The 23,806-nt window shown below is 50.2% G+C and overlaps 1 protein-coding gene across 1 annotated transcript; it reads right to left on the minus strand.

Moving 5' to 3' along the window:
• Positions 1 to 208: 208 nt before the first annotated feature.
• MARCKSL1 (MARCKS like 1) lies at positions 209 to 1,412 on the minus strand. Its single transcript, XM_069757041.1, has 2 exons — positions 1,239 to 1,412; positions 209 to 995 (listed from the first exon to the last, which is right to left on the minus strand). Exons 1-2 carry the CDS (start codon positions 1,302 to 1,304, stop codon positions 576 to 578), a joined length of 486 nt encoding a protein of 161 aa, XP_069613142.1. The 5' UTR covers positions 1,305 to 1,412; the 3' UTR covers positions 209 to 575.
• Between the last annotated feature and the right edge of the window lie 22,394 nt (positions 1,413 to 23,806).

Here is a 23,806-nt window from a genome sequence, read left to right on the forward strand (position 1 = left end):
CAAGACCACCAAGGACAGTAGTGAGTAGGTATGGTGGGAGGTTTCAGTGCAGGGAAACATATTTCATGTGCCCATGTCCATAGTGGCCAACCCCAGACCAAAGGAAATTGGGGGAAAAACAAAAAACCTGTTCCCCTCCCCTCAGTGTCCTTACAACTACCATGCAGCAAATACAAGGCAATGGAACAATAAGATGACTGACTTCAGGTAAAGGGGGTTAAAATTTATTTTTAAAATATATCACAATGAAAAATAAAATATAACACAACTGAAAGAATTTAGAAAAGTCACCACAGAACTAGACCATAAAAAAGTATTTACAGAAATGCACACTCCCGAGTGACAGTCCCAGCAGAGGCTCGCAGGCAGCTCACATCCTGAGGAGAGGCCTGTGCCCCGGGCCGGGAGGCGGCGCCGGCCGCTACATGTGCCGCCCGTGGTGCGGCGGCCGGCAGAGGGCGCCAGGCGGACAGTCCACCTCAGCAGCAGGACACGAGAACACCTAATGAGGGCAGTGATTATTACCATGGAGGGGCTGCGGTGAATGACAGCTGTAAAAGTCTCTGGGGGCCGGGCTACTCCTTCTGGGGCTCGGCGGGCGCCTCCGTACTGGGCACGGACTCTTCGCTCTGGGGGGTCTGCTCTGGAGAGGCGGCGGCTTCCTCGGCGGGCTCGGGGGTCTCACTTGTGGCCTCCGCAAGCTTGGGCTCCTCTTCTGGCTTGGGGGCAGCCGCTTCTTCCCCAGCAGGGGGCGCCTCCTTCTTGGGCTTCCTGAACGGCAGCTTGATGTTCTTCTTGAAGGAGAAGATCTTCTTCTTGGCCGCCTTTCCCGGGGGCTCCTCGGGCTTGGCCTCGCCGTTAGTTGGGGGGGCTTGCTCGATCGTCTCTCCGGAGCCCACCTCCTCGGTGACCGGCTCGGCAGAGCCATTGGCAGCGGCGGCATCCCCGTTAGTTTTCGGGAGGGTATCACCGTTCGTCTTCACGTGACCATTTTCCTGCGATGCATAAAACATGTGGATGAGGCTCTGCATTAACCCCACAGTCCCCCCTAATCGTGCAGCAAGCCCCTGGGTCAAGACGATCGAACCCAGGCAGCTGCAAAACTAACCACACCCCTATACAGATACACAGCGGGGCATCAGAAGAGCCAGCACAGGAACCTGGGATACCCGGTCACACAACCCGCATTCACACCCGACCCACCGCTCTCCACGGCGTGTGTGGCCGCGGCATCTCACCTGTTGGTCCGCAGGCTTGCTGGCGGCGGTGTCCGCGCTCTGGCTCTTGGACTCGGTGCTGCCCATGTCTGCTAGCGAGGGTTACACACTTGTAGTCACCCGTACGGTATAACGCACAGCTGCACTCACATACACCCTCTGTAGCCGCCTCACGATTTGCGCTCGCAGCCCTCCCTCGTCTTTTATATAGCGCTTCTGTGGCCCGTTCTGGCCAATCGGAATGCTGCAATCAGCAATGGAAGGGCGGGCTGAGCCAATCAGCAGACAGCAGGAGGGGGCGAGGGCGAGGTCCTGTGTAGCGCACAGGGCAGCGTGATTTGGGGTAAATGATTGGGAAGAAGTAGTGTCCGCTCCATAGGGGAGAATGGCGGCAGGCATGGCCGGAGCGTGGACAATGGATGGAGCACAAGATGGTGACAGAAAGAGCAGTTACAAAAAAAAACCCTGGAAGAAGAATGCGCTTTAGCTCTTTAGTGATGCCGTGAGAGTTCCCACGCGTGTTTACGTCCCGAGGAATGCCTGTGCATGTAGCGCACATGAAAGTGATGACACACGGAGATGGGCGGCCAGATAGCCCAGCGCCTCAGCAGCCTCCGCGGGGGCCACATTCCTGGGGTCACATGGCAGACACTCCGCTGTCTGTGGGGGGCTTCTCAGCAGCAAGACTCGGGGGTCTCCGACAATTGCCCACTCTCGCCACAGCCTCTGGCCCCGCTACAAAGGGCCACTCGGGCAGGCCCTCAGGGCCCACAGCTATTTGGATGGCCAATGTAGTCCTTAAAGGGGATGTCCAGTGCATACAAGGTATAGCTATGCATTGGATAGGGGGTAACTTCCTAATCACGGAGAGCTATGCCTGAATATGAACTTCTATCCATGTTACAAAATGGCAGGTCGGATCCCTGACCACCACTGCATACTCTATAGGACTCCTGGAAAAAGTCATATAGTGCTCAGCAGCTCCATAGAGAATGAATAGAGCGCAGCACGGATCCCTGACCTCCGCTCCATTCCTTCTCTATAGGACTCCTGGAAAAAGTCATATAGCGCTCAGCAGCTCCATAGAGAATGAATAGAGCGCAGCACGGATCCCTGACCTCCACTCCATTCCTTCTCTATAGGACTCCTGGAAAAAGTCATGTAGCGCTCAGCAGCTCCATAGAGAATGAATAGAGCGCAGCACGGATCCCTGACCTCCGCTCCATTCCTTCTCTATAGGACTCCTGGAAAAAGTCATATAGCGCTCAGCAGCTCCATAGAGAATGAATAGAGCGCAGCATGGATCCCTGACCTCCACTCCATTCCTTCTCTATAGGACTCCTGGAAAAAGTCATATAGCGCTCAGCAGCTCCATAGAGAATGAATAGAGCGCAGCACGGATCCCTGACCTCCACTCCATTCCTTCTCTATAGGACTCCTGGAAAAAGTCATATAGCGCTCAGCAGCTCCATAGAGAATGAATAGAGCGCAGCACGGATCCCTGACCTCCACTCCATTCCTTCTCTATAGGACTCCTGGAAAAAGTCATATAGCGCTCAGCAGCTCCATAGAGAATGAATAGAGCGCAGCACGGATCCCTGACCTCCACTCCATTCCTTCTCTATAGGACTCCTGGAAAAAGTCATATAGCGCTCAGCAGCTCCATAGAGAATGAATAGAGCGCAGCATGGATCCCTGACCTCCGCTCCATTCCTTCTCTATAGGACTCCTGGAAAAAGTCATGTAGTGCTCAGCAGCTCCATAGAGAATGAATAGAGCGCAGCATGGATCCCTGACCTCCGCTCCATTCCTTCTCTATAGGACTCCTGGAAAAAGTCATATAGTGCTCAGCAGCTCCATAGAGAATGAATAGAGCGCAGCATGGATCCCTGACCTCCACTCCATTCCTTCTCTATAGGACTCCTGGAAAAAGTCATATAGCGCTCAGCAGCTCCATAGAGAATGAATAGAGCGCAGCACGGATCCCTGACCTCCGCTCCATTCCTTCTCTATAGGACTCCTGGAAAAAGTCATGTAGTGCTCAGCAGCTCCATAGAGAATGAATAGAGCGCAGCACGGATCCCTGACCATGCTCCATTCCTTCTCTATAGGACTCCTGGAAAAAGTCATATAGTGCTCAGCAGCTCCATAGAGAATGAATAGAGCGCAGCACGGATCCCTGACCTCCGCTCCATTCCTTCTCTATAGGACTCCTGGAAAAAGTCATGTAGTGCTCAGCAGCTCCATAGAGAATGAATAGAGCGCAGCACGGATCCCTGACCTCCACTCCATTCCTTCTCTATAGGACTCCTGGAAAAAGTCATATAGCGCTCAGCAGCTCCATAGAGAATGAATAGAGCGCAGCACGGATCCCTGACCTCCGCTCCATTCCTTCTCTATAGGACTCCTGGAAAAAGTCATGTAGTGCTCAGCAGCTCCATAGAGAATGAATAGAGCGCAGCACGGATCCCTGACCTCCGCTCCATTCCTTCTCTATAGGACTCCTGGAAAAAGTCATATAGCGCTCAGCAGCTCCATAGAGAATGAATAGAGCGCAGCACGGATCCCTGACCACCACTGCATACTCTATAGGACTCCTGGAAAAAGTCATATAGTGCTCAGCAGCTCCATAGAGAATGAATAGAGCGCAGCACGGATCCCTGACCTCCGCTCCATTCCTTCTCTATAGGACTCCTGGAAAAAGTCATATAGCGCTCAGCAGCTCCATAGAGAATGAATAGAGCGCAGCACGGATCCCTGACCACCACTGCATACTCTATAGGACTCCTGGAAAAAGTCATATAGTGCTCAGCAGCTCCATAGAGAATGAATAGAGCGCAGCACGGATCCCTGACCTCCGCTCCATTCCTTCTCTATAGGACTCCTGGAAAAAGTCATATAGCGCTCAGCAGCTCCATAGAGAATGAATAGAGCGCAGCACGGATCCCTGACCACCACTGCATACTCTATAGGACTCCTGGAAAAAGTCATATAGTGCTCAGCAGCTCCATAGAGAATGAATAGAGCGCAGCACGGATCCCTGACCTCCGCTCCATTCCTTCTCTATAGGACTCCTGGAAAAAGTCATATAGCGCTCAGCAGCTCCATAGAGAATGAATAGAGCGCAGCACGGATCCCTGACTTCCGCTCCATTCCTTCTCTATAGGACTCCTGGAAAAAGTCATATAGCGCTCAGCAGCTCCATAGAGAATGAATAGAGCGCAGCACGGATCCCTGACCTCCGCTCCATTCCTTCTCTATAGGACTCCTGGAAAAAGTCATATAGCGCTCAGCAGCTCCATAGAGAATGAATAGAGCGCAGCACGGATCCCTGACCACCACTGCATACTCTATAGGACTCCTGGAAAAAGTCATATAGTGCTCAGCAGCTCCATAGAGAATGAATAGAGCGCAGCACGGATCCCTGACCTCCGCTCCATTCCTTCTCTATAGGACTCCTGGAAAAAGTCATATAGCGCTCAGCAGCTCCATAGAGAATGAATAGAGCGCAGCACGGATCCCTGACCACCACTGCATACTCTATAGGACTCCTGGAAAAAGTCATATAGTGCTCAGCAGCTCCATAGAGAATGAATAGAGCGCAGCACGGATCCCTGACCTCCGCTCCATTCCTTCTCTATAGGACTCCTGGAAAAAGTCATATAGCGCTCAGCAGCTCCATAGAGAATGAATAGAGCGCAGCACGGATCCCTGACCACCACTGCATACTCTATAGGACTCCTGGAAAAAGTCATATAGTGCTCAGCAGCTCCATAGAGAATGAATAGAGCGCAGCACGGATCCCTGACCTCCGCTCCATTCCTTCTCTATAGGACTCCTGGAAAAAGTCATATAGCGCTCAGCAGCTCCATAGAGAATGAATAGAGCGCAGCACGGATCCCTGACTTCCGCTCCATTCCTTCTCTATAGGACTCCTGGAAAAAGTCATATAGCGCTCAGCAGCTCCATAGAGAATGAATAGAGCGCAGCACGGATCCCTGACCACCACTGCATACTCTATAGGACTCCTGGAAAAAGTCATATAGTGCTCAGCAGCTCCATAGAGAATGAATAGAGCGCAGCACGGATCCCTGACCTCCGCTCCATTCCTTCTCTATAGGACTCCTGGAAAAAGTCATATAGCGCTCAGCAGCTCCATAGAGAATGAATAGAGCGCAGCACGGATCCCTGACCACCACTGCATACTCTATAGGACTCCTGGAAAAAGTCATATAGTGCTCAGCAGCTCCATAGAGAATGAATAGAGCGCAGCACGGATCCCTGACCTCCGCTCCATTCCTTCTCTATAGGACTCCTGGAAAAAGTCATATAGCGCTCAGCAGCTCCATAGAGAATGAATAGAGCGCAGCACGGATCCCTGACCACCACTGCATACTCTATAGGACTCCTGGAAAAAGTCATATAGTGCTCAGCAGCTCCATAGAGAATGAATAGAGCGCAGCACGGATCCCTGACCTCCGCTCCATTCCTTCTCTATAGGACTCCTGGAAAAAGTCATATAGCGCTCAGCAGCTCCATAGAGAATGAATAGAGCGCAGCACGGATCCCTGACCTCCGCTCCATTCCTTCTCTATAGGACTCCTGGAAAAAGTCATATAGCGCTCAGCAGCTCCATAGAGAATGAATAGAGCGCAGCACGGATCCCTGACCTCCGCTCCATTCCTTCTCTATAGGACTCCTGGAAAAAGTCATATAGCGCTCAGCAGCTCCATAGAGAATGAATAGAGCGCAGCACGGATCCCTGACCTCCGCTCCATTCCTTCTCTATAGGACTCCTGGAAAAAGTCATATAGCGCTCAGCAGCTCCATAGAGAATGAATAGAGCGCAGCATGGATCCCTGACCTCCGCTCCATTCCTTTTCTATAGGACTCCTGGAAAAAGTCATATAGCGCTCAGCAGCTCCATAGAGAATGAATAGAGCGCAGCACGGATCCCTGACCTCCGCTCCATTCCTTCTCTATAGGACTCCTGGAAAAAGTCATATAGTGCTCAGCAGCTCCATAGAGAATGAATAGAGCGCAGCACGGATCCCTGACCTCCGCTCCATTCCTTCTCTATAGGACTCCTGGAAAAAGTCATATAGCGCTCAGCAGCTCCATAGAGAATGAATAGAGCGCAGCACGGATCCCTGACCTCCGCTCCATTCCTTCTCTATAGGACTCCTGGAAAAAGTCATATAGTACTCAGCAGCTCCATAGAGAATGAATAGAGCGCAGCATGGATCCCTGACCTCCGCTCCATTCCTTCTCTATAGGACTCCTGGAAAAAGTCATATAGCGCTCAGCAGCTCCATAGAGAATGAATAGAGCGCAGCACGGATCCCTGACCACCACTGCATACTCTATAGGACTCCTGGAAAAAGTAATGTAGTGCTCAGCAGCTCCATAGAGAATGAATAGAGCGCAGCACGGATCCCTGACCTCCACTCCATTCCTTCTCTATAGGACTCCTGGAAAAAGTCATATAGCGCTCAGCAGCTCCATAGAGAATGAATAGAGCGCAGCACGGATCCCTGACCTCCGCTCCATTCCTTCTCTATAGGACTCCTGGAAAAAGTCATATAGCGCTCAGCAGCTCCATAGAGAATGAATAGAGCGCAGCATGGATCCCTGACCTCCACTCCATTCCTTCTCTATAGGACTCCTGGAAAAAGTCATATAGCGCTCAGCAGCTCCATAGAGAATGAATAGAGCGCAGCACGGATCCCTGACCTCCACTCCATTCCTTCTCTATAGGACTCCTGGAAAAAGTCATATAGCGCTCAGCAGCTCCATAGAGAATGAATAGAGCGCAGCATGGATCCCTGACCTCCACTCCATTCCTTCTCTATAGGACTCCTGGAAAAAGTCATATAGCGCTCAGCAGCTCCATAGAGAATGAATAGAGCGCAGCACGGATCCCTGACCTCCGCTCCATTCCTTCTCTATAGGACTCCTGGAAAAAGTCATGTAGTGCTCAGCAGCTCCATAGAGAATGAATAGAGCGCAGCACGGATCCCTGACCATGCTCCATTCCTTCTCTATAGGACTCCTGGAAAAAGTCATATAGTGCTCAGCAGCTCCATAGAGAATGAATAGAGCGCAGCACGGATCCCTGACCTCCGCTCCATTCCTTCTCTATAGGACTCCTGGAAAAAGTCATGTAGTGCTCAGCAGCTCCATAGAGAATGAATAGAGCGCAGCACGGATCCCTGACCTCCACTCCATTCCTTCTCTATAGGACTCCTGGAAAAAGTCATATAGCGCTCAGCAGCTCCATAGAGAATGAATAGAGCGCAGCACGGATCCCTGACCTCCGCTCCATTCCTTCTCTATAGGACTCCTGGAAAAAGTCATGTAGTGCTCAGCAGCTCCATAGAGAATGAATAGAGCGCAGCACGGATCCCTGACCTCCGCTCCATTCCTTCTCTATAGGACTCCTGGAAAAAGTCATATAGCGCTCAGCAGCTCCATAGAGAATGAATAGAGCGCAGCACGGATCCCTGACCACCACTGCATACTCTATAGGACTCCTGGAAAAAGTCATATAGTGCTCAGCAGCTCCATAGAGAATGAATAGAGCGCAGCACGGATCCCTGACCTCCGCTCCATTCCTTCTCTATAGGACTCCTGGAAAAAGTCATATAGCGCTCAGCAGCTCCATAGAGAATGAATAGAGCGCAGCACGGATCCCTGACCACCACTGCATACTCTATAGGACTCCTGGAAAAAGTCATATAGTGCTCAGCAGCTCCATAGAGAATGAATAGAGCGCAGCACGGATCCCTGACCTCCGCTCCATTCCTTCTCTATAGGACTCCTGGAAAAAGTCATATAGCGCTCAGCAGCTCCATAGAGAATGAATAGAGCGCAGCACGGATCCCTGACCACCACTGCATACTCTATAGGACTCCTGGAAAAAGTCATATAGTGCTCAGCAGCTCCATAGAGAATGAATAGAGCGCAGCACGGATCCCTGACCTCCGCTCCATTCCTTCTCTATAGGACTCCTGGAAAAAGTCATATAGCGCTCAGCAGCTCCATAGAGAATGAATAGAGCGCAGCACGGATCCCTGACTTCCGCTCCATTCCTTCTCTATAGGACTCCTGGAAAAAGTCATATAGCGCTCAGCAGCTCCATAGAGAATGAATAGAGCGCAGCACGGATCCCTGACCTCCGCTCCATTCCTTCTCTATAGGACTCCTGGAAAAAGTCATATAGCGCTCAGCAGCTCCATAGAGAATGAATAGAGCGCAGCACGGATCCCTGACCACCACTGCATACTCTATAGGACTCCTGGAAAAAGTCATATAGTGCTCAGCAGCTACATAGAGAATGAATAGAGCGCAGCACGGATCCCTGACCTCCGCTCCATTCCTTCTCTATAGGACTCCTGGAAAAAGTCATATAGCGCTCAGCAGCTCCATAGAGAATGAATAGAGCGCAGCACGGATCCCTGACCACCACTGCATACTCTATAGGACTCCTGGAAAAAGTCATATAGCGCTCAGCAGCTCCATAGAGAATGAATAGAGCGCAGCACGGATCCCTGACCTCCGCTCCATTCCTTCTCTATAGGACTCCTGGAAAAAGTCATATAGCGCTCAGCAGCTCCATAGAGAATGAATAGAGCGCAGCACGGATCCCTGACCACCACTGCATACTCTATAGGACTCCTGGAAAAAGTCATATAGTGCTCAGCAGCTCCATAGAGAATGAATAGAGCGCAGCACGGATCCCTGACCTCCGCTCCATTCCTTCTCTATAGGACTCCTGGAAAAAGTCATATAGCGCTCAGCAGCTCCATAGAGAATGAATAGAGCGCAGCACGGATCCCTGACCTCCGCTCCATTCCTTCTCTATAGGACTCCTGGAAAAAGTCATATAGCGCTCAGCAGCTCCATAGAGAATGAATAGAGCGCAGCACGGATCCCTGACCTCCGCTCCATTCCTTCTCTATAGGACTCCTGGAAAAAGTCATATAGCGCTCAGCAGCTCCATAGAGAATGAATAGAGCGCAGCACGGATCCCTGACCTCCGCTCCATTCCTTCTCTATAGGACTCCTGGAAAAAGTCATATAGCGCTCAGCAGCTCCATAGAGAATGAATAGAGCGCAGCATGGATCCCTGACCTCCGCTCCATTCCTTTTCTATAGGACTCCTGGAAAAAGTCATATAGCGCTCAGCAGCTCCATAGAGAATGAATAGAGCGCAGCACGGATCCCTGACCTCCGCTCCATTCCTTCTCTATAGGACTCCTGGAAAAAGTCATATAGTGCTCAGCAGCTCCATAGAGAATGAATAGAGCGCAGCACGGATCCCTGACCTCCGCTCCATTCCTTCTCTATAGGACTCCTGGAAAAAGTCATATAGCGCTCAGCAGCTCCATAGAGAATGAATAGAGCGCAGCACGGATCCCTGACCTCCGCTCCATTCCTTCTCTATAGGACTCCTGGAAAAAGTCATATAGTACTCAGCAGCTCCATAGAGAATGAATAGAGCGCAGCATGGATCCCTGACCTCCGCTCCATTCCTTCTCTATAGGACTCCTGGAAAAAGTCATATAGCGCTCAGCAGCTCCATAGAGAATGAATAGAGCGCAGCACGGATCCCTGACCACCACTGCATACTCTATAGGACTCCTGGAAAAAGTCATATAGTGCTCAGCAGCTCCATAGAGAATGAATAGAGCGCAGCACGGATCCCTGACCTCCGCTCCATTCCTTCTCTATAGGACTCCTGGAAAAAGTCATATAGCGCTCAGCAGCTCCATAGAGAATGAATAGAGCGCAGCACGGATCCCTGACCTCCGCTCCATTCCTTCTCTATAGGACTCCTGGAAAAAGTCATATAGCGCTCAGCAGCTCCATAGAGAATGAATAGAGCGCAGCATGGATCCCTGACCTCCGCTCCATTCCTTCTCTATAGGACTCCTGGAAAAAGTCATATAGTGCTCAGCAGCTCCATAGAGAATGAATAGAGCGCAGCACGGATCCCTGACCTCCGCTCCATTCCTTCTCTATAGGACTCCTGGAAAAAGTCATATAGCGCTCAGCAGCTCCATAGAGAATGAATAGAGCGCAGCATGGATCCCTGACCTCCGCTCCATTCCTTTTCTATAGGACTCCTGGAAAAAGTCATATAGCGCTCAGCAGCTCCATAGAGAATGAATAGAGCGCAGCACGGATCCCTGACCACCACTGCATACTCTATAGGACTCCTGGAAAAAGTCATATAGTGCTCAGCAGCTCCATAGAGAATGAATAGAGCGCAGCATGGATCCCTGACCTCCGCTCCATTCCTTCTCTATAGGACTCCTGGAAAAAGTCATATAGTGCTCAGCAGCTCCATAGAGAATGAATAGAGCGCAGCACGGATCCCTGACCTCCGCTCCATTCCTTCTCTATAGGACTCCTGGAAAAAGTCATATAGCGCTCAGCAGCTCCATAGAGAATGAATAGAGCGCAGCATGGATCCCTGACCTCCGCTCCATTCCTTTTCTATAGGACTCCTGGAAAAAGTCATATAGCGCTCAGCAGCTCCATAGAGAATGAATAGAGCGCAGCACGGATCCCTGACCTCCGCTCCATTCCTTCTCTATAGGACTCCTGGAAAAAGTCATATAGTGCTCAGCAGCTCCATAGAGAATGAATAGAGCGCAGCACGGATCCCTGACCTCCGCTCCATTCCTTCTCTATAGGACTCCTGGAAAAAGTCATATAGCGCTCAGCAGCTCCATAGAGAATGAATAGAGCGCAGCACGGATCCCTGACCTCCGCTCCATTCCTTCTCTATAGGACTCCTGGAAAAAGTCATATAGTACTCAGCAGCTCCATAGAGAATGAATAGAGCGCAGCATGGATCCCTGACCTCCGCTCCATTCCTTCTCTATAGGACTCCTGGAAAAAGTCATATAGCGCTCAGCAGCTCCATAGAGAATGAATAGAGCGCAGCACGGATCCCTGACCACCACTGCATACTCTATAGGACTCCTGGAAAAAGTCATATAGTACTCAGCAGCACCATAGAGAATGAATAGAGCGCAGCATGGATCCCTGACCTCCGCTCCATTCCTTTTCTATAGGACTCCTGGAAAAAGTCATATAGCGCTCAGCAGCTCCATAGAGAATGAATAGAGCGCAGCACGGATCCCTGACCTCCGCTCCATTCCTTCTCTATAGGACTCCTGGAAAAAGTCATATAGTGCTCAGCAGCTCCATAGAGAATGAATAGAGCGCAGCACGGATCCCTGACCTCCGCTCCATTCCTTCTCTATAGGACTCCTGGAAAAAGTCATATAGCGCTTAGCAGCTCCATAGAGAATGAATAGAGCGCAGCACGGATCCCTGACCTCCGCTCCATTCCTTCTCTATAGGACTCCTGGAAAAAGTCATATAGTACTCAGCAGCTCCATAGAGAATGAATAGAGCGCAGCATGGATCCCTGACCTCCGCTCCATTCCTTCTCTATAGGACTCCTGGAAAAAGTCATATAGCGCTCAGCAGCTCCATAGAGAATGAATAGAGCGCAGCACGGATCCCTGACCACCACTGCATACTCTATAGGACTCCTGGAAAAAGTCATATAGTGCTCAGCAGCTCCATAGAGAATGAATAGAGCGCAGCACGGATCCCTGACCTCCGCTCCATTCCTTCTCTATAGGACTCCTGGAAAAAGTCATATAGCGCTCAGCAGCTCCATAGAGAATGAATAGAGCGCAGCACGGATCCCTGACCACCACTGCATACTCTATAGGACTCCTGGAAAAAGTCATATAGTGCTCAGCAGCTCCATAGAGAATGAATAGAGCGCAGCACGGATCCCTGACCTCCGCTCCATTCCTTCTCTATAGGACTCCTGGAAAAAGTCATATAGCGCTCAGCAGCTCCATAGAGAATGAATAGAGCGCAGCACGGATCCCTGACCTCCGCTCCATTCCTTCTCTATAGGACTCCTGGAAAAAGTCATATAGTACTCAGCAGCTCCATAGAGAATGAATAGAGCGCAGCACGGATCCCTGACCTCCGCTCCATTCCTTCTCTATAGGACTCCTGGAAAAAGTCATATAGCGCTCAGCAGCTCCATAGAGAATGAATAGAGCGCAGCACGGATCCCTGACCACCACTGCATACTCTATAGGACTCCTGGAAAAAGTCATATAGTGCTCAGCAGCTCCATAGAGAATGAATAGAGCGCAGCACGGATCCCTGACCTCTGCTCCATTCCTTCTCTATAGGACTCCTGGAAAAAGTCATGTAGTGCTCAGCAGCTCCATAGAGAATGAATAGAGCGCAGCACGGATCCCTGACCTCCGCTCCATTCCTTCTCTATAGGACTCCTGGAAAAAGTCATATAGCGCTCAGCAGCTCCATAGAGAATGAATAGAGCGCAGCACGGATCCCTGACCACCACTGCATACTCTATAGGACTCCTGGAAAAAGTCATGTAGTGCTCAGCAGCTCCATAGAGAATGAATAGAGCGCAGCATGGATCCCTGACCTCCGCTCCATTCCTTCTCTATAGGACTCCTGGAAAAAGTCATATAGTGCTCAGCAGCTCCATAGAGAATGAATAGAGCGCAGCACGGATCCCTGACCTCCGCTCCATTCCTTCTCTATAGGACTCCTGGAAAAAGTCATATAGCGCTCAGCAGCTCCATAGAGAATGAATAGAGCGCAGCACGGATCCCTGACCTCCGCTCCATTCCTTCTCTATATGACTCCTGGAAAAAGTCATGTAGTGCTCAGCAGCTCCATAGAGAATGAATAGAGCGCAGCACGGATCCCTGACCTCCGCTCCATTCCTTCTCTATATGACTCCTGGAAAAAGTCATATAGCGCTCAGCAGCTCCATAGAGAATGAATAGAGCGCAGCACGGATCCCTGACCTCCGCTCCATTCCTTCTCTATAGGACTCCTGGAAAAAGTCATGTAGCGCTCAGCAGCTCCATAGAGAATGAATAGAGCGCAGCACGGATCCCTGACCTCCGCTCCATTCCTTCTCTATATGACTCCTGGAAAAAGTCATATAGCGCTCAGCAGCTCCATAGAGAATGAATAGAGCGCAGCACGGATCCCTGACCACCACTCCATTCCTTTTCTATAGGACTCCTGGAAAAAGTCATGTAGCGCTCAGCAGCTCCATAGAGAATGAATAGAGCGCAGCACGGATCCCTGACCTCCGCTCCATTCCTTCTCTATAGGACTCCTGGAAAAAGTCATGTAGTGCTCAGCAGCTCCATAGAGAATGAATAGAGCGCAGCACGGATCCCTGACCTCCGCTCCATTCCTTCTCTATAGGACTCCTGGAAAAAGTCATATAGCGCTCAGCAGCTCCATAGAGAATGAATAGAGCGCAGCATGGATCCCTGACCTCCACTCCATTCCTTCTCTATAGGACTCCTGGAAAAAGTCATATAGCGCTCAGCAGCTCCATAGAGAATGAATAGAGCGCAGCATGGATCCCTGACCTCCACTCCATTCCTTCTCTATAGGACTCCTGGAAAAAGTCATATAGCGCTCAGCAGCTCCATAGAGAATGAATAGAGCGCAGCACGGATCCCTGACCTCCACTCCATTCCTTCTCTATAGGACTCCTGGAAAAAGTCATGTAGTGCTCAGCAGCTCTATAGAGAATGAATAGAGCGCAGCACGGATCCCTGACCTCCGCTCCATTCCTTCTCTATATGACTCCTGGAAAAAGTCATATAGCGCTCAGCAGCTCCATAGAGAATGAATAGAGCGCAGCACGGATCCCTGACCTCCGCTCCATTCCTTCTCTATAGGACTCCTGGAAAAAGTCATGTAGTGCTCAGCAGCTCCATAGAGAATGAATAGAGCGCAGCACGGATCCCTGACCTCCGCTCCATTCCTTCTCTATATGACTCCTGGAAAAAGTCATATAGCGCTCAGCAGCTCCATAGAGAATGAATAGAGCGCAGCACGGATCCCTGACCACCACTCCATTCCTTTTCTATAGGACTCCTGGAAAAAGTCATGTAGCGCTCAGCAGCTCCATAGAGAATGAATAGAGCGCAGCACGGATCCCTGACCTCCGCTCCATTCCTTCTCTATAGGACTCCTGGAAAAAGTCATGTAGCGCTCAGCAGCTCCATAGAGAATGAATAGAGCGCAGCACGGATCCCTGACCTCCACTCCATTCCTTCTCTATAGGACTCCTGGAAAAAGTCATATAGCGCTCAGCAGCTCCATAGAGAATGAATAGAGCGCAGCACGGATCCCTGACCTCCGCTCCATTCCTTCTCTATAGGACTCCTGGAAAAAGTCATGTAGTGCTCAGCAGCTCCATAGAGAATGAATAGAGCGCAGCACGGATCCCTGACCTCCGCTCCATTCCTTCTCTATATGACTCCTGGAAAAAGTCATATAGCGCTCAGCAGCTCCATAGAGAATGAATAGAGCGCAGCACGGATCCCTGACCTCCGCTCCATTCCTTCTCTATAGGACTCCTGGAAAAAGTCATGTAGTGCTCAGCAGCTCCATAGAGAATGAATAGAGCGCAGCACGGATCCCTGACCTCCGCTCCATTCCTTCTCTATATGACTCCTGGAAAAAGTCATATAGCGCTCAGCAGCTCCATAGAGAATGAATAGAGCGCAGCACGGATCCCTGACCACCACTCCATTCCTTTTCTATAGGACTCCTGGAAAAAGTCATGTAGCGCTCAGCAGCTCCATAGAGAATGAATAGAGCGCAGCACGGATCCCTGACCTCCGCTCCATTCCTTCTCTATAGGACTCCTGGAAAAAGTCATGTAGTGCTCAGCAGCTCCATAGAGAATGAATAGAGCGCAGCATGGATCCCTGACCTCCGCTCCATTCCTTCTCTATAGGACTCCTGGAAAAAGTCATATAGCGCTCAGCAGCTCCATAGAGAATGAATAGAGCGCAGCATGGATCCCTGACCTCCACTCCATTCCTTCTCTATAGGACTCCTGGAAAAAGTCATATAGCGCTCAGCAGCTCCATAGAGAATGAATAGAGCGCAGCATGGATCCCTGACCTCCACTCCATTCCTTCTCTATAGGACTCCTGGAAAAAGTCATATAGCGCTCAGCAGCTCCATAGAGAATGAATAGAGCGCAGCATGGATCCCTGACCTCCACTCCATTCCTTCTCTATAGGACTCCTGGAAAAAGTCATATAGCGCTCAGCAGCTCCATAGAGAATGAATAGAGCGCAGCACGGATCCCTGACCTCCACTCCATTCCTTCTCTATAGGACTCCTGGAAAAAGTCATGTAGTGCTCAGCAGCTCCATAGAGAATGAATAGAGCGCAGCACGGATCCCTGACCTCCGCTCCATTCCTTCTCTATATGACTCCTGGAAAAAGTCATATAGCGCTCAGCAGCTCCATAGAGAATGAATAGAGCGCAGCACGGATCCCTGACCTCCGCTCCATTCCTTCTCTATAGGACTCCTGCAAAAAGTCATATAGTGCTCAGCAGCTCCATAGAGAATGAATAGAGCGCAGCACGGATCCCTGACCTCCGCTCCATTCCTTCTCTATATGACTCCTGGAAAAAGTCATATAGCGCTCAGCAGCTCCATAGAGAATGAATAGAGCGCAGCACGGATCCCTGACCACCACTCCATTCCTTTTCTATAGGACTCCTGGAAAAAGTCATGTAGCGCTCAGCAGCTCCATAGAGAATGAATAGAGCGCAGCACGGATCCCTGACCTCCGCTCCATTCCTTCTCTATAGGACTCCTGGAAAAAGTCATGTAGCGCTCAGCAGCTCCATAGAGAATGAATAGAGCGCAGCACGGATCCCTGACCTCCACTCCATTCCTTCTCTATAGGACTCCTGGAAAAAGTCATGTAGCGCTCAGCAGCTCCATAGAGAATGAATAGAGCGCAGCATGGATCCCTGACCTCCGCTCCATTCCTTCTCTATAGGACTCCTGGAAAAAGTCATATAGCGCTCAGCAGCTCCATAGAGAATGAATAGAGCGCAGCACGGATCCCTGACCACCACTCCATTCCTTTTCTATAGGACTCCTGGAAAAAGTCATGTAGCGCTCAGCAGCTCCATAGAGAATGAATAGAGCGCAGCATGGATCCCTGACCTCCGCTCCATTCCTTCTCTATAGGACTCCTGGAAAAAGTCATATAGCGCTCAGCAGCTCCATAGAGAATGAATAGAGCGCAGCACGGATCCCTGACCTCCACTCCATTCCTTCTCTATAGGACTCCTGGAAAAAGTCATGTAGTGCTCAGCAGCTCCATAGAGAATGAATAGAGCGCAGCACGGATCCCTGACCTCCGCTCCATTCCTTCTCTATAGGACTCCTGGAAAAAGTCATGTAGTGCTCAGCAGCTCCATAGAGAATGGATAGAGCGCAGCATGGATCCCTGACCTCCGCTCCATTCCTTCTCTATAGGACTCCTGGAAAAAGTCATATAGCGCTCAGCAGCTCCATAGAGAATGAATAGAGCGCAGCACGGATCCCTGACCTCCGCTCCATTCCTTCTCTATAGGACTCCTGGAAAAAGTCATGTAGTGCTCAGCAGCTCCATAGAGAATGAATAGAGCGCAGCACGGATCCCTGACCTCCGCTCCATTCCTTCTCTATATGACTCCTGGAAAAAGTCATATAGCGCTCAGCAGCTCCATAGAGAATGAATAGAGCGCAGCACGGATCCCTGACCTCCACTCCATTCCTTCTCTATAGGACTCCTGGAAAAAGTCATGTAGCGCTCAGCAGCTCCATAGAGAATGAATAGAGCGCAGCACGGATCCCTGACCTCCGCTCCATTCCTTCTCTATAGGACTCCTGGAAAAAGTCATGTAGCGCTCAGCAGCTCCATAGAGAATGAATAGAGCGCAGCACGGATCCCTGACCTCCGCTCCATTCCTTCTCTATAGGACTCCTGGAAAAAGTCATATAGCGCTCAGCAGCTCCATAGAGAATGAATAGAGCGCAGCACGGATCCCTGACCTCCGCTCCATTCCTTCTCTATAGGACTCCTGGAAAAAGTCATATAGTACTCAGCAGCTCCATAGAGAATGAATAGAGCGCAGCACGGATCCCTGACCTCCGCTCCATTCCTTCTCTATAGGACTCCTGGAAAAAGTCATATAGCGCTCAGCAGCTCCATAGAGAATGAATAGAGCGCAGCACGGATCCCTGACCACCACTGCATACTCTATAGGACTCCTGGAAAAAGTCATATAGTGCTCAGCAGCTCCATAGAGAATGAATAGAGCGCAGCACGGATCCCTGACCTCCGCTCCATTCCTTCTCTATAGGACTCCTGGAAAAAGTCATATAGCGCTCAGCAGCTCCATAGAGAATGAATAGAGCGCAGCACGGATCCCTGACCTCCGCTCCATTCCTTCTCTATAGGACTCCTGGAAAAAGTCATATAGTACTCAGCAGCTCCATAGAGAATGAATAGAGCGCAGCACGGATCCCTGACCTCCGCTCCATTCTTTCTCTATAGGACTCCTGGAAAAAGTCATATAGCGCTCAGCAGCTCCATAGAGAATGAATAGAGCGCAGCACAGATCCCTGACCACCACTGCATACTCTATAGGACTCCTGGAAAAAGTCATATAGTGCTCAGCAGCTCCATAGAGAATGAATAGAGCGCAGCACGGATCCCTGACCTCCGCTCTATTCCTTCTCTATAGGACTCCTGGAAAAAGTCATGTAGTGCTCAGCAGCTCCATAGAGAATGAATAGAGCGCAGCACGGATCCCTGACCTCCGCTCCATTCCTTCTCTATAGGACTCCTGGAAAAAGTCATATAGCGCTCAGCAGCTCCATAGAGAATGAATAGAGCGCAGCACGGATCCCTGACCACCACTGCATACTCTATAGGACTCCTGGAAAAAGTCATGTAGTGCTCAGCAGCTCCATAGAGAATGAATAGAGCGCAGCATGGATCCCTGACCTCCGCTCCATTCCTTCTCTATAGGACTCCTGGAAAAAGTCATATAGTGCTCAGCAGCTCCATAGAGAATGAATAGAGCGCAGCACGGATCCCTGACCTCCGCTCCATTCCTTCTCTATAGGACTCCTGGAAAAAGTCATATAGCGCTCAGCAGCTCCATAGAGAATGAATAGAGCGCAGCACGGATCCCTGACCTCCGCTCCATTCCTTCTCTATATGACTCCTGGAAAAAGTCATGTAGTGCTCAGCAGCTCCATAGAGAATGAATAGAGCGCAGCACGGATCCCTGACCTCCGCTCCATTCCTTCTCTATATGACTCCTGGAAAAAGTCATATAGCGCTCAGCAGCTCCATAGAGAATGAATAGAGCGCAGCACGGATCCCTGACCTCCGCTCCATTCCTTCTCTATAGGACTCCTGGAAAAAGTCATGTAGCGCTCAGCAGCTCCATAGAGAATGAATAGAGCGCAGCACGGATCCCTGACCTCCGCTCCATTCCTTCTCTATATGACTCCTGGAAAAAGTCATATAGCGCTCAGCAGCTCCATAGAGAATGAATAGAGCGCAGCACGGATCCCTGACCACCACTCCATTCCTTTTCTATAGGACTCCTGGAAAAAGTCATGTAGTGCTCAGCAGCTCCATAGAGAATGAATAGAGCGCAGCACGGATCCCTGACCTCCGCTCCATTCCTTCTCTATAGGACTCCTGGAAAAAGTCATGTAGTGCTCAGCAGCTCCATAGAGAATGAATAGAGCGCAGCACGGATCCCTGACCTCCGCTCCATTCCTTCTCTATAGGACTCCTGGAAAAAGTCATATAGCGCTCAGCAGCTCCATAGAGAATGAATAGAGCGCAGCATGGATCCCTGACCTCCACTCCATTCCTTCTCTATAGGACTCCTGGAAAAAGTCATATAGCGCTCAGCAGCTCCATAGAGAATGAATAGAGCGCAGCATGGATCCCTGACCTCCACTCCATTCCTTCTCTATAGGACTCCTGGAAAAAGTCATATAGCGCTCAGCAGCTCCATAGAGAATGAATAGAGCGCAGCACGGATCCCTGACCTCCACTCCATTCCTTCTCTATAGGACTCCTGGAAAAAGTCATGTAGTGCTCAGCAGCTCCATAGAGAATGAATAGAGCGCAGCACGGATCCCTGACCTCCGCTCCATTCCTTCTCTATATGACTCCTGGAAAAAGTCATATAGCGCTCAGCAGCTCCATAGAGAATGAATAGAGCGCAGCACGGATCCCTGACCTCCGCTCCATTCCTTCTCTATAGGACTCCTGGAAAAAGTCATGTAGTGCTCAGCAGCTCCATAGAGAATGAATAGAGCGCAGCACGGATCCCTGACCTCCGCTCCATTCCTTCTCTATATGACTCCTGGAAAAAGTCATATAGCGCTCAGCAGCTCCATAGAGAATGAATAGAGCGCAGCACGGATCCCTGACCTCCGCTCCATTCCTTCTCTATAGGACTCCTGGAAAAAGTCATATAGCGCTCAGCAGCTCCATAGAGAATGAATAGAGCGCAGCACGGATCCCTGACCACCACTCCATTCCTTTTCTATAGGACTCCTGGAAAAAGTCATGTAGCGCTCAGCAGCTCCATAGAGAATGAATAGAGCGCAGCACGGATCCCTGACCTCCGCTCCATTCCTTCTCTATAGGACTCCTGGAAAAAGTCATGTAGCGCTCAGCAGCTCCATAGAGAATGAATAGAGCGCAGCACGGATCCCTGACCTCCACTCCATTCCTTCTCTATAGGACTCCTGGAAAAAGTCATATAGCGCTCAGCAGCTCCATAGAGAATGAATAGAGCGCAGCACGGATCCCTGACCTCCGCTCCATTCATTCTCTATAGGACTCCTGGAAAAAGTCATGTAGTGCTCAGCAGCTCCATAGAGAATGAATAGAGCGCAGCACGGATCCCTGACCTCCGCTCCATTCCTTCTCTATATGACTCCTGGAAAAAGTCATATAGCGCTCAGCAGCTCCATAGAGAATGAATAGAGCGCAGCACGGATCCCTGACCTCCGCTCCATTCCTTCTCTATAGGACTCCTGGAAAAAGTCATGTAGTGCTCAGCAGCTCCATAGAGAATGAATAGAGCGCAGCACGGATCCCTGACCTCCGCTCCATTCCTTCTCTATATGACTCCTGGAAAAAGTCATATAGCGCTCAGCAGCTCCATAGAGAATGAATAGAGCGCAGCACGGATCCCTGACCACCACTCCATTCCTTTTCTATAGGACTCCTGGAAAAAGTCATGTAGCGCTCAGCAGCTCCATAGAGAATGAATAGAGCGCAGCACGGATCCCTGACCTCCGCTCCATTCCTTCTCTATAGGACTCCTGGAAAAAGTCATATAGCGCTCAGCAGCTCCATAGAGAATGAATAGAGCGCAGCATGGATCCCTGACCTCCACTCCATTCCTTCTCTATAGGACTCCTGGAAAAAGTCATATAGCGCTCAGCAGCTCCATAGAGAATGAATAGAGCGCAGCATGGATCCCTGACCTCCACTCCATTCCTTCTCTATAGGACTCCTGGAAAAAGTCATATAGCGCTCAGCAGCTCCATAGAGAATGAATAGAGCGCAGCATGGATCCCTGACCTCCACTCCATTCCTTCTCTATAGGACTCCTGGAAAAAGTCATATAGCGCTCAGCAGCTCCATAGAGAATGAATAGAGCGCAGCACGGATCCCTGACCTCCACTCCATTCCTTCTCTATAGGACTCCTGGAAAAAGTCATGTAGTGCTCAGCAGCTCCATAGAGAATGAATAGAGCGCAGCACGGATCCCTGACCTCCGCTCCATTCCTTCTCTATATGACTCCTGGAAAAAGTCATATAGCGCTCAGCAGCTCCATAGAGAATGAATAGAGCGCAGCACGGATCCCTGACCTCCGCTCCATTCCTTCTCTATAGGACTCCTGGAAAAAGTCATGTAGTGCTCAGCAGCTCCATAGAGAATGAATAGAGCGCAGCACGGATCCCTGACCTCCGCTCCATTCCTTCTCTATATGACTCCTGGAAAAAGTCATATAGCGCTCAGCAGCTCCATAGAGAATGAATAGAGCGCAGCACGGATCCCTGACCACCACTCCATTCCTTTTCTATAGGACTCCTGGAAAAAGTCATGTAGCGCTCAGCAGCTCCATAGAGAATGAATAGAGCGCAGCACGGATCCCTGACCTCCGCTCCATTCCTTCTCTATAGGACTCCTGGAAAAAGTCATGTAGCACTCAGCAGCTCCATAGAGAATGAATAGAGCGCAGCACGGATCCCTGACCTCCACTCCATTCCTTCTCTATAGGACTCCTGGAAAAAGTCATGTAGCGCTCAGCAGCTCCATAGAGAATGAATAGAGCGCAGCATGGATCCCTGACCTCCGCTCCATTCCTTCTCTATAGGACTCCTGGAAAAAGTCATATAGCGCTCAGCAGCTCCATAGAGAATGAATAGAGCGCAGCACGGATCCCTGACCACCACTCCATTCCTTTTCTATAGGACTCCTGGAAAAAGTCATGTAGCGCTCAGCAGCTCCATAGAGAATGAATAGAGCGCAGCATGGATCCCTGACCTCCGCTCCATTCCTTCTCTATAGGACTCCTGGAAAAAGTCATATAGCGCTCAGCAGCTCCATAGAGAATGAATAGAGCGCAGCACTGATCCCTGACCTCCACTCCATTCCTTCTCTATAGGACTCCTGGAAAAAGTCATGTAGTGCTCAGCAGCTCCATAGAGAATGAATAGAGCGCAGCACGGATCCCTGACCTCCGCTCCATTCCTTCTCTATAGGACTCCTGGAAAAAGTCATGTAGTGCTCAGCAGCTCCATAGAGAATGGATAGAGCGCAGCATGGATCCCTGACCTCCGCTCCATTCCTTCTCTATAGGACTCCTGGAAAAAGTCATATAGCGCTCAGCAGCTCCATAGAGAATGAATAGAGCGCAGCACGGATCCCTGACCTCCGCTCCATTCCTTCTCTATAGGACTCCTGGAAAAAGTCATGTAGTGCTCAGCAGCTCCATAGAGAATGAATAGAGCGCAGCACGGATCCCTGACCTCCGCTCCATTCCTTCTCTATATGACTCCTGGAAAAAGTCATATAGCGCTCAGCAGCTCCATAGAGAATGAATAGAGCGCAGCACGGATCCCTGACCTCCACTCCATTCCTTCTCTATAGGACTCCTGGAAAAAGTCATGTAGCGCTCAGCAGCTCCATAGAGAATGAATAGAGCACAGCACGGATCCCTGACCTCCGCTCCATTCCTTCTCTATAGGACTCCTGGAAAAAGTCATGTAGCGCTCAGCAGCTCCATAGAGAATGAATAGAGCGCAGCACGGATCCCTGACCTCCGCTCCATTCCTTCTCTATAGGACTCCTGGAAAAAGTCATATAGCGCTCAGCAGCTCCATAGAGAATGAATAGAGCGCAGCACGGATCCCTGACCTCCGCTCCATTCCTTCTCTATAGGACTCCTGGAAAAAGTCATATAGTACTCAGCAGCTCCATAGAGAATGAATAGAGCGCAGCACGGATCCCTGACCTCCGCTCCATTCCTTCTCTATAGGACTCCTGGAAAAAGTCATATAGCGCTCAGCAGCTCCATAGAGAATGAATAGAGCGCAGCACGGATCCCTGACCACCACTGCATACTCTATAGGACTCCTGGAAAAAGTCATATAGTGCTCAGCAGCTCCATAGAGAATGAATAGAGCGCAGCACGGATCCCTGACCTCCGCTCCATTCCTTCTCTATAGGACTCCTGGAAAAAGTCATATAGCGCTCAGCAGCTCCATAGAGAATGAATAGAGCGCAGCACGGATCCCTGACCTCCGCTCCATTCCTTCTCTATAGGACTCCTGGAAAAAGTCATATAGTACTCAGCAGCTCCATAGAGAATGAATAGAGCGCAGCACGGATCCCTGACCTCCGCTCCATTCCTTCTCTATAGGACTCCTGGAAAAAGTCATATAGCGCTCAGCAGCTCCATAGAGAATGAATAGAGCGCAGCACGGATCCCTGACCACCACTGCATACTCTATAGGACTCCTGGAAAAAGTCATATAGTGCTCAGCAGCTCCATAGAGAATGAATAGAGCGCAGCACGGATCCCTGACCTCCGCTCCATTCCTTCTCTATAGGACTCCTGGAAAAAGTCATATAGCGCTCAGCAGCTCCATAGAGAATGAATAGAGCGCAGCACGGATCCCTGACCACCACTGCATACTCTATAGGACTCCTGGAAAAAGTCATGTAGTGCTCAGCAGCTCCATAGAGAATGAATAGAGTGCAGCATGGATCCCTGACCTCCGCTCCATTCCTTCTCTATAGGACTCCTGGAAAAAGTCATATAGTGCTCAGCAGCTCCATAGAGAATGAATAGAGCGCAGCACGGATCCCTGACCTCCGCTCCATTCCTTCTCTATAGGACTCCTGGAAAAAGTCATATAGCGCTCAGCAGCTCCATAGAGAATGAATAGAGCGCAGCACGGATCCCTGACCACCACTGCATACTCTATAGGACTCCTGGAAAAAGTCATGTAGTGCTCAGCAGCTCCATAGAGAATGAATAGAGTGCAGCATGGATCCCTGACCTCCGCTCCATTCCTTCTCTATAGGACTCCTGGAAAAAGTCATATAGTGCTCAGCAGCT

This window comes from Ranitomeya imitator, chromosome 3, assembly GCF_032444005.1.
Source record: "Ranitomeya imitator isolate aRanImi1 chromosome 3, aRanImi1.pri, whole genome shotgun sequence".
NCBI classification, from domain to species: domain Eukaryota; kingdom Metazoa; phylum Chordata; class Amphibia; order Anura; family Dendrobatidae; genus Ranitomeya; species Ranitomeya imitator.